At 46.4% G+C, this 10,465-nt stretch overlaps 1 protein-coding gene across 1 annotated transcript; it reads right to left on the bottom strand.

The window, feature by feature from the left end:
- Positions 1-236: 236 nt before the first annotated feature.
- Positions 237-8,326, bottom strand: ARSI (arylsulfatase family member I). The gene is made up of 2 exons (XM_056860774.1): positions 7,990-8,326; positions 237-1,635 (listed from the first exon to the last, which is right to left on the bottom strand). The coding sequence occupies exons 1-2, from the start codon at positions 8,307-8,309 to the stop codon at positions 237-239; spliced, it is 1,719 nt and encodes a 572-aa protein (XP_056716752.1). The 5' UTR covers positions 8,310-8,326.
- Between the last annotated feature and the right edge of the window lie 2,139 nt (positions 8,327-10,465).

The following is a 10,465-nucleotide window of genomic DNA, read 5'->3' as shown; positions in this document are numbered from 1 at the left end:
TTTTCACCACTGTGCAGATGTGTGCATAGTTTGTGACATCTCTTGATAATCGTGGGTCAAAATGTTGTGAAAAAGACCCTCCCCGCTTATGTTTATCTCCACCACCTATCACATAGGTGCAGGGGAAAATGAGGTGTTCCTACTGACTTTATTTCCATCATTGCCTCTTCCCCCAATTCACATTGCTGAAACTGCACCCCTTAGAGGTTGCGTCTTCTGCCCTTGGAACTCCCTCATCAAATACGGTTCGACATCAGCCTGGTGTTCAGCTTCCGGAAAAAGGAGTGCAGTTTGCAGATCTTGCACTTCTTCTTCCTGTTTTTATTTTTCAGCCGTCCATGTCCTCCCACCCACTCTTCTTCTTCCTCAGTAGCCCAGGGACCCCAGGCGCCACCATTGAAGTCCGGGTGGGCACGAGGATTCTCCGCTGGATATCTCACCGGAATGGCAGTCTGGTTGTAATGAATGAGCCGGGCAAGGAGAGCCCTCACTACATCCGGTCTCTGGTCCGAGAGGTCATAGCGCTCGTAGGGATCGGCAGTGATATTGAAAAGCCAGACTGATTTGCGCATACCATCCGTTAGCCGCTCCAGGTTCCACCAACTCCCTGGGAAATTGGTCAAAGTCTGTGGTGGGATCCAGTCACTGTAACCAGGGTCTCCAGTCAGGAGTTTCCAATCCCCTCTCCGTATAGAGGCCTGTACTGCAGTATTCCATATGCCAAAACCGTTCTCTAAAGAGCCATACTTGGCATGGTTATAAAGGGGATCGATATTATGCAGGATTTCAGTACGTGGACACTCTTTGCCCTCGCTAATAGCTGGCCACACATTATACCCGTCCAAGCGCTCTGTTTGAGTGAGGTTGCCCCCGGCCAAGTTCACTAATGTTGGGTACCAGTCTGTTATGTGGATTAGGGCCCTGCTGGTTCGCCGTTTACGCTTAATCAGAGGGCTGTGGACAAACCCAATGCCACGGACTCCTCCTTCCCAATAGGTCCCCTTGCGGCCTCGCAGAGGCCAGTTGCTTCCCCCAGAGAATGTCTGCCCACCATTATCGGTGGAAAACACAATCACACTGTTGTCATAGTAACCATACTTCTTGAGGGCCCAGGTGATGTTCTTCACAGCTTCATCCATGCACGTGACCATCGCAGCATATTTGCGTCGGGCAACGTTACCCATTGACCGATAGCGGTAGATATATTCCTTAGGGGACTGCAATGGCGTATGCACTGCTTGGAAGGCTACGTAGATGAAAATGGGCTCCTTGGGGTTATGGGTAGCCAGGATTTTGCTGACTCGCTGAGCATAGAGGAAGGTGGAATATTTCCCGCTCTGTTCCCAGGCCACATTTTCACCATCGTGAAGGTCATAGCCACATACACCAGGCCCGTCACAATTGTCATAGGTGTAGTAATCCACGTTTCCTGTCAGGGAGCCCAGGAAGGTATCAAAGCCCCTGCGAGTAGGCAGACATTCTTTTCTGTAGAACCCCAAGTGCCACTTGCCTACCATGTGTGTGGAATAGCCAGCTTCCTGAAGCTTCTGGGGAAGAGTGACATGGTCCAAGGGCAAGCAGTTTGGCTGCCGGGGACGGATAATGGAGTGCTGAAGACCCGTGTGGATTTGGTACCTAACAAAAGGGGAAAGGGAAGCAGAGACAACAGTTAATCACAATGCCTCAGTTCCCCACCAAAGCTCTACTTCCACGTCCAAGGAATAAATTGTACGGCTGAGCATTACCTAAGATCACACAATTCAGGATTCTCAGGCTGGACACAGAATAAAGAGAGTGCTCACAGAAGCAGATTTTCCAACTGTGCCTTGAGCCTGCCTTCACAACAGAACTGTCAGAGGAGCATACCGGCTTGTGAAGTATAGCCCTACCATGCTAACTCTCTCCTCCTGGCAATCTCCTCCTTCTGTTTTCACCCTCAGCCAGGGAAAATGCCCTGTAGCTAACAGTAACAAAGTCATAAGCAGACAGCGGCAAGATTTGACGGGCCGATGCCTTTGTTGGAAAATATATGAGCCTTCTTTATACATACTATTTGTTTCTTCAATGCAAGTCCAACTTCCTCTCTGGCAATGAGTATGGTGCTGCAGTTACAGAGTCAGATTAGGATCTGCTAGATCTGGATCCAAATGGGTCTGCTGTGAAACTTGGTGACTTAGGACCAGTAACTCTCTCAGCTGAACCTTCCTTCTCAGGGCTGATGTGGGGATAAAATGGAGGAGTGAAGAATCATGCATGCCAACTTGAGCTTGTTGGAGGAAGTGTGGGATAAAACTGTACTAGACATAAAGAACATCTTCCCACTCCCTCCCCAAAGTGCACTTTGGGTCCAGATGCAAAATAAGTCTCCCAAGATCATGTCATATTGACCTCTTCCACATGGGTTATTTGCCGCAGGTTGAGAAGCCCTCCCCCTGGGGCGGGAGAAGCATCCTGCTTCCTCACTGCTTGCTGGTGCATTTATTTACCTCCTGGAGTTTCCCTAGTTTTCTGAGACGTTTTGGGAAAGATCACAGAAAAGCCTAGCTGACTGACATGTTGGTAAGAAAGTTTGGATTTTCCTGGTCCTGTCCACATGACAGCCATTTCTCCCCCCTCCAACCCACCCACCAGAGGGGCTTTTAAAAAAAACCAGCAATTGAATACTGTTATATCACTATAACCTTGTAACAGTCTATGTATCGGGTTCTCTGAATTCCCACTTTCCTTTAAAAAACAAAAGTAAGTTTCTAGCCCCATTTGTTGTGGAGATGTCAGGGGAAAGGCACATCTCTGCAGCAGAAGAGACTAAGGATTTACTTTAAAAAAATGAAAACTGGGAATGCAGGAAACCTGATACAAAGATTGATATAAAAATCTGATACTCTATTGCTGATTTTTTTTTGTTAAAACAACAACCCTGGAAACACTCAAGTGGCATGGGGGGATAGCCATTGCCCGGGAACTGAGGCATGGAAAATGTAAGGAAACGTGCATCATGGAAGCCCCGTTAGTACTCCACTGTATTGGCATCCACAGTGGCAATGAGAAAACTCCGAAATGTTCCCATGTGGAAAGCACCATTTTTACAGTTCTATATTGTATAAGGGTTTGTAATGATGTAATTAGCCATATTTTCAGGGTATTAGATGGGAAAAATCAATGTCAGCCTGCTGACAGGCTTAGATAAGATAGCAGGTCAGGCAGGATGGCACCCTTACAGTCTCAGTGGCTGCTGGCAGTAAAGCAGAGTGAACCAGTGAACACTGCTAGCAAGGCTGAGGAAATCAGAAGCTTGTGCCTCTTACCGACTACTGCAAACTGGCTGTCAATTTTTTTTCTTTTTGTGCTACATCCAAAGAGGTTCACTGTAGAGCAGCCATCAACAGGTGGCTTCTGTTGGAACAGTAATTCAGCGAAGTCACCCTTAAGAAGATAAGAAAAGCCCTGCTGGATCAGACCAAGGCCCATTGAGTCCAGCAGTCTGTGCACACACAGTGGCCAACCAGGTGCCTCTAGGAAGCCCACAAACAAGACAACTGCAGCAGCATCCTGCCTGTGTTCCACAGCACCTAACATAATGGGCATGCTCCTCTGATATTTGTAGAGAATAGTTATGCATCATGACTAGTATTCATTTTGACTCATAGCCATAGATAGCTCTATCCTCCATGAACATGTCCACTCCCCTCTTAAAGCCTTCCAAGTTGGCAGCCATCACCACATCCTGGGGCAGGCAGTTCCACAATTTATTTGTTGTGTGAAGAAAGATACCCTTAAAGATATATCGTAACTCTACTTCCACACCCAAATTCATTAACTATTTTCTATGCAATAATTTATATTGTACTCAAGTGTGACACCAATTATATATTTTGAATTGCTCCACCATCTATCCAGAACAGTAATACTACTAAATAACCAAATCAGGAAGGCTTTAAAGTTAAGAACCAGCACCCTAAATTGAGCTGGGAAACAAACAGATAACCAATGAAGTTGTTTCAGCACAGGTGTTAATATGCTCATAATGGTTTGCCTGGTCATCAAACCAGCAGCCATAATTGCACTAATTGAAGTTTATGGGTTGATTTCAAGATCAGGCCCATGTAATGCATGTCTCAGTAATAGAACCTACAATTTACAGTAGCCCGGATCAATGTGGCTAAGTAGGTTGAGTCTACAAGCAGGAACAGATATTGAACCAGAAATAATCAATAAAAGGCACTTTTAGCAATGTCAACACCTGGTTTCCAAAAGCACCCCAAATTCTTTACATGATCTACAAAAGACAACTTTACCCCATTCAGAGTAAGTAGATCGCTCTCTTCTAGAAAGCCAGCGAAGTAGAAATGACTTGTTAGAACATTGCCTGTTTCCAACATAGGGCTAGATTGCACAACCCTTAATTGTCTTATCTTCCCACTGAAATCTGCCACTTTATCCATTCTGGAGGAGCTGTGTCTGTGGAAGCAAAATTAGCAAAGTCTTGCAGTAATTTAACTCATTTATTGTGGAATAAGCCTATGATGACTACAGCACATTTTATAAATTACAGGAAGTGAGATTTAGTTCATCAAAGCTTATGCCAGAATAAATTGGCTAATGTTCAAGGTGCCATTCTTTGCATGTTACCTGTAGCCCTGTTCACAAGTTACAATGAACACTTAGACAATTTGTGCACCGTGTACACCTGATTGTTCTTTGTATGTGCACTGAGTAATTCTCATTTCACAGTCAATGCATGTACAGCTGAACATGTGATACTAACTCCACATTTATCCGGGTGCTGTTCCCCAGTTTCGTTTGTAAAGGGAACGTGTGTTTGGTTCTTCCTTACAAACAGATATATGCACATACAGGCAAAATATATGTACGTTCACTATAACATGTGAACAGGGCTTCCACGGGTTTAAGTGGGAGGAGTGTTATTACAATTTAAACATTTGTGCCCATGGAATAAATCCTCTGCAGATCTGCCATACCAACATGATTTGAGTCATTGGGATGGTATAGAGCTCCTGTGCTGAATGTTTTATTTTGCGCTTTAGAAAGCTTTAGAATTGGACTGCGTTCTGTGTTTTGCAACATAAATACACCAGTGGCTTTAGAAGAGGGTGTAGACTATTTGGAAGAATACTCAGATGGTGTCTCCTTCATCTAGATGTCCAAAGCAACATACTGTTTTTATGCAATTTGTTTGCGGAATATAGAGCCCCATCTTAATGTATAGCATAAACATGATATTATGGTAATATTGCTTGCTTGTTATTCTCTGGTAGATTAAGTATTTTTTCGTACCATTCAATATGGCAACACTGAAAGAAAAACCTTAGTTGTATTCATATGTTCACATTCAATGTTTGGGAGTTCTGAACTTGAATTTCACACACACACTTCTGTTCCACCTACAGTGGAGTGCCATTATTTCACACCTAAATTGTGTGACTGCAGTTCTAAAACTTCTGAAACTGACAGTTAGTTGTAATTGGCTGGATTTCCCCAACTTTTCCACTAGTGCAAGAAGGATGGGCAACCTTGCCCAATTTCTTCCTTGCGACTATCCCCTGTCCTCTGTGGCTTTTTGTCCGTTTGGGTGCTATAATCCTTTTCATAGCCTTTTCAGATGTCAAAAGACAGCTCTTCTCCCCCTTGGGCAATCAGTAGAGCCAACATGTCCACTACTTGAGTGTGCTTCCATTCTGCGTGGGAAGAGAAGGAGCTCAACACGTCCTCACGAATCATTATGGACAGATTTGCAAACCCAACCATAACAATGTTTACTGATCAACTTCTGTAGGACTTTAAAGGCAAAGGTAGTCCCCTGTGCAAGCCCTGGGTCATTCCTGACCCATGGGGTGATGTCACATCCCGATGTTTACTAGGCAGACTGTGTTTACTGGATGGTTGGCCATTGCCTTCCCCAGTCATCTACACTTTACCCCCAGCAAGGTGGGTACTCATTTTACCAACCTCAAAAGGATGGAAGGCTGAGGGGGTTACCACACTTGTATTCCCAGTGATGTATTAAGAGTTTGAAAATGTTATAAAAAATGCTGTTAGCACTTTCTATGTATTCCCACCGATGTATTAAGAGTTTGAAAACGTTATAAAAAATACTGTTCGCACTTTGTTTGGCCCCTTTAGCTGTGAAGACGTCTTCCAACCATTTATAAGCCGTGGTATCCAAAAACCCTTTTAAAGTGATTTTTTTATAAATTTTCAAACTCTTAATACGTCGCTGGGAATACAAAGTGCGGTAACCCCCTGAGTCAACCGGCTATCTAAAACCTACTTCTGCCGGGCTCAAACTCAGGTTGTGAGCAGAGTTTTTTACAGTACTGCAAATTACCACTCTGTGCCACGGGGCTCTTGTAGGACTTTATGTCCCCAAAAAGGAAAGACAGGATTATCATCCCCACATAGCAGCATTGTCTCTTACATGTTTGTCCTTAGGGTACAGCTGTCTCCAATTGTGTTTTACAGGCGACTGATGAATGGCAACACACATTCCTTTCAGAATTCTATCTAGATCAGTATCTATTGCGATAATAGACAGCAGCATCCTGTCTGCAAGTACTTTAGAAAAGTGGGGTTCCTACTGAGAAAGAAAAAAGGCCCATGAGCTGATTGGGGCATAATTAAAGGGCGAGAAAGAGCATGGGGTAGTCTTGTACACAACTCCTCCTTACTTTTCTGTCAGCTCTAGACACCATGACCCCTCTTCCAACCTGCTGCTGCTCCTAACCACATCTTTCTCCAGCAGGGATAGGTGGCCCCCAAGATGTGTGCTGAACAACAGCAGGCCAGACCATTTTGCTCTACCTGGAGGGCCAGTTCTTCACCCAAGGGAGTGATTCAAGCCCTTAAGACACCGGCAGTGCTGGGGCTCAGCTTGCTCCCACTGTGTCTGGCCAAGGATTATTACACACACCCTGGGACGTAGGTCAGGTTGAGTGTGTGTGACTGGCCCAAGGTCACCCAGTGAGCATCCATGGCAGGGTGAAGATTCGAACCTGACTCTCCCTGACCCTAATCCTTCCCCAACATTCTCACAAGTCCACGCTGGACCACAAAGAAAGCCTACTGCTGTTCTACAACACTTTTAGTGGGTGAAGAGTTTTAACATGCACATTTAATTCATCCCTGCATAGCAGGGAAGTTTTACTTTACAAGTTGAGAACTCAAGCCAAGGTATTATGGTTTAAGGCCACCCAGTGAACTCATGGCTGAACTGAAAGATGATGCCACAACTCACCTTAATACTCCGCCCATTGAACCACATGCTCTGTCTGCCAACACTGTTGTTTTTTAAAATATTCATCACGTATTTGTGTGTGAGTGCTGATTTATTTTACCGAGCTAAGATTCCTATTCGTGCAAGAACTGTACCAACAACATCCAACTTTAGCACCCACAATACAAAAATCAAATGATTAAGATATGAGTCGTCTTTGCACGTGTGAGTGTGAAGAAATACTGTTAAGGGTAGCTATTAACTGACCTATTAAAAGTTCTTTCCCTCCTTTTAAAAATTCTACCGAGATAACAAAGTTTTATTTTTAAAAAACCCTCATACATATGTATATTGTTGACATACATATTAACAACATATAATCCTGGCTTGTGTTTTTGATAACCTTATCTTACCTCTTGGACTGGGGCCATAACATTTGCCAGTTTTGAATGAGAAAGGCAGGACGGAGGTTACCATGAGAAACCTCCTCCTTGTAAAACTGTCCCATTCAATGGCCATTTATGCATGGGAGGTTTTTGCCTTGGATTTGCCACTCTTTAGAGGCATACTTTCCCCATCCATATTCTCAAAGAGTTTTGCATATTCCATGCAGAGTTTTGAGAACTGAGATGGGGAAAATGTGCATCTAGAGAGTGGCAAATCCAAGGCAAAACCTCCCAGGCGTAAATGGCCTATAATATGAAGAAGAGAGCAGTGGCATTTTCCTCCAGGCTGGCCAGTGTAACCCTTGGCCTTACCTTCCTGTAATAAGCTGGCTCCTGGAAGGAGTGCAGATGGGCTGGATGTAATAGTTCTCCAGTTTCACCCCTTCAGCCGCCAGCCTGTCCAGCGTCGGGGTCTGGATTTCGGAGCCGTGGTACCCCACATCATGATAGCCCTGGTCGTCGGTCAGAATGAAGATGAGGTGGGGCGGCCTGGCAGGAGCCGGGGGGCCAGGCTTCCCCAGGGAATCCGCCCAGACATCCGCCACCAAGCTGGGCTTCATCCAGTCCCAGGATAGGTAGCCAAAGCTGAGGAGGCTGACCAGGGAAAAGCCGGTGAGGGCATACACCGCCATGCCGGACCGAGCCCGCCGGCATTGAAGAGGCGCCTCTAGCGTCCGGGCATCTCCTGCAGCACAGCCTCCCGCGCTTTGCCCCCCCCCCCAAAGGGGAGTTTTGCTTGGCAAAGCGGAGCTTTGTTTTGCAAAGGGGAGTTTTGCTTGGCAAAGCGACGATGCCGGGGCAAAAAGCAATGGGGAGGTTGCAACCCAGGGAGGTTGCAAGCCAATGAGGGAGGAGAGCTCTTCCAGTCGGTTGAAGGGGAAGCCACACAAGGGGGGGGGGACTCTCTGCGCGATCTTATTGATACCAGAATTTCAGAAAGGTCCCACTAAGGGAAATTCTCTCTCTCTCTCCCGCGCTTCTCCTATTGGCCGGCGGAGGGTCTGCAGCTCCGGCCAAGGAAGATGATCTTTCCACTGGCCCTTCTGCCGAAGGCAGCGCCAAAGCGGAGCCCCATCGCCGCGGGGCCTCCCCTCCCTTCCGAGTCGCCCTGCCTTGACCTCTGCCCCGATGGAAATCCTTGGCAAGGGGGGGACGAACCCTTTCCCCTCGGTCCCCCCCGCCTGTAAAACAACTTTGCTCAACCACAAGCAACAAGCCCTCCGGTCTTTCCCCCTTCCCTCCTCTGCCCCGCATCCCGTCCTCGAGCGCCAGGCGCGAAGCCGGGCAGACACGCCCCCTCCAGGAGCCAGCGAATCCGCGGCGAGGGCAAGGCGTGGCCCAACATCTGGAGCGCTCGGCCCCGCCCCGGCCGCTCCTCGATGCGAGGGCAAGAGCCCGGGAGCTTCCCGGGTCCTAAGAGCGGGTGGGTTTCTCGGCCCGCTGCCGGGCGCGCTGGCCTCGTCCTTGCAAGGAGCGGCTTTTGCTTTTGCCTGGGAGCTCTCCGGAGTTTGCATTCCTCCCCCTGCCCCCCCCCCCGGGCAAGTTGATACCACGGGACACATTTCACTGCTCCGCCCTCGTCTTGAAAATGCTCGTGCTGACGGGACCATTTAAAGGAGACTCTTTGATCGAATCCCTTAATTCTACTTCGTATTAATTTTTATATTTTTATTTATTTAATTTTTATAATTTATTTTATATTAGGCATCGAATTAATAATGTTGGCTAGGATAAGAACAGGTTAATTAAAAATAACGTTGGGATTAGCACCGTTAGTAAAAGTCTATACAATTTATTTTTAGATGGAAGAGGGAGAGGGGGGAAGTCGTTTTATTGTTAAATCAGAGAGATCGCTTGTTTGTATTTTTTTATTATTATTACTATTATATTGTTGTTGTTGATATATTAAATGAAGAGAATAAAAAAATATTTAAAAAAGAAAAAGAAAATGCTCGTGCTGAAATGATTTCTCCGTTGTTGGTAAGGGCGAAAACGCGCGGGCGCTGGAGCCTCCTTTCTTCCCTGTTCCAGCCAGGATCCAGCCAGGATCGAACGCACGGACGTTCTTCCCTGTTCCAGCCAGGATTCAGCCAGGATCGAACGCACGTCCGTGCGTTCGATCCTGGCTGAATCCTGGCTGGAACAGGGAAGAAAGGAGGCTCCAGCGCCCGCGCGTTTTCGCCCTTAAGATTCCCAGGCCGAGACTCAGCGGATAGGGTCGTGAAACTGTTAAGCGGCAAGAACCCACCCCTCCCCCGCGCTACAACTCCGGTTGCCAAGTTTTGCGCTGTCTCTATGAAGCTTCATAGACTTCTGCTAGAATGACGTTATTGGCACTTATTGCACTTTTTTCCTACTCCATCCACTTTTATGTAAAGTGTTCTTACAATTTATATAAATATGTCTCATTTTTAACGCTTTTTTATATTGTTCAGGCGAGGTTTGCTGTTGTATAGCTTTTACTAGACTGATTGACTGTACCAATAAATATCATTATGCATTCCCCCCCCCAAGAAAACCTGAGATGTGCTCCCCGCCAGTTTGCCCCCCCCTCGCAAGCTTCTCGTCCTCCACCTCTCCCCCCCCCACCTTTCCCCCCTCTATGCTCCCCCAGAGTACAACTTGACTGTGATCCACAGAACAGATTCTTAGCATATAGTCCCCTTTTTGCTGATGGATAGAGATCCAAATATAACACTGGCCGTGGCCAAATATCTCTCCATCATATTTTCCTCTAAGAAATAACTGCTCTAGACCTATGGGTAATAGGAGCAAAGAAGGAAAGAAA

The sequence above is a fragment of the Euleptes europaea genome, chromosome 1, assembly GCF_029931775.1.
Source record: "Euleptes europaea isolate rEulEur1 chromosome 1, rEulEur1.hap1, whole genome shotgun sequence".
Lineage (NCBI taxonomy): Eukaryota > Metazoa > Chordata > Lepidosauria > Squamata > Sphaerodactylidae > Euleptes > Euleptes europaea.
Note: the sequence above shows the minus strand (reverse complement) of the source record. Positions and strands in the feature narration are given on the sequence as shown.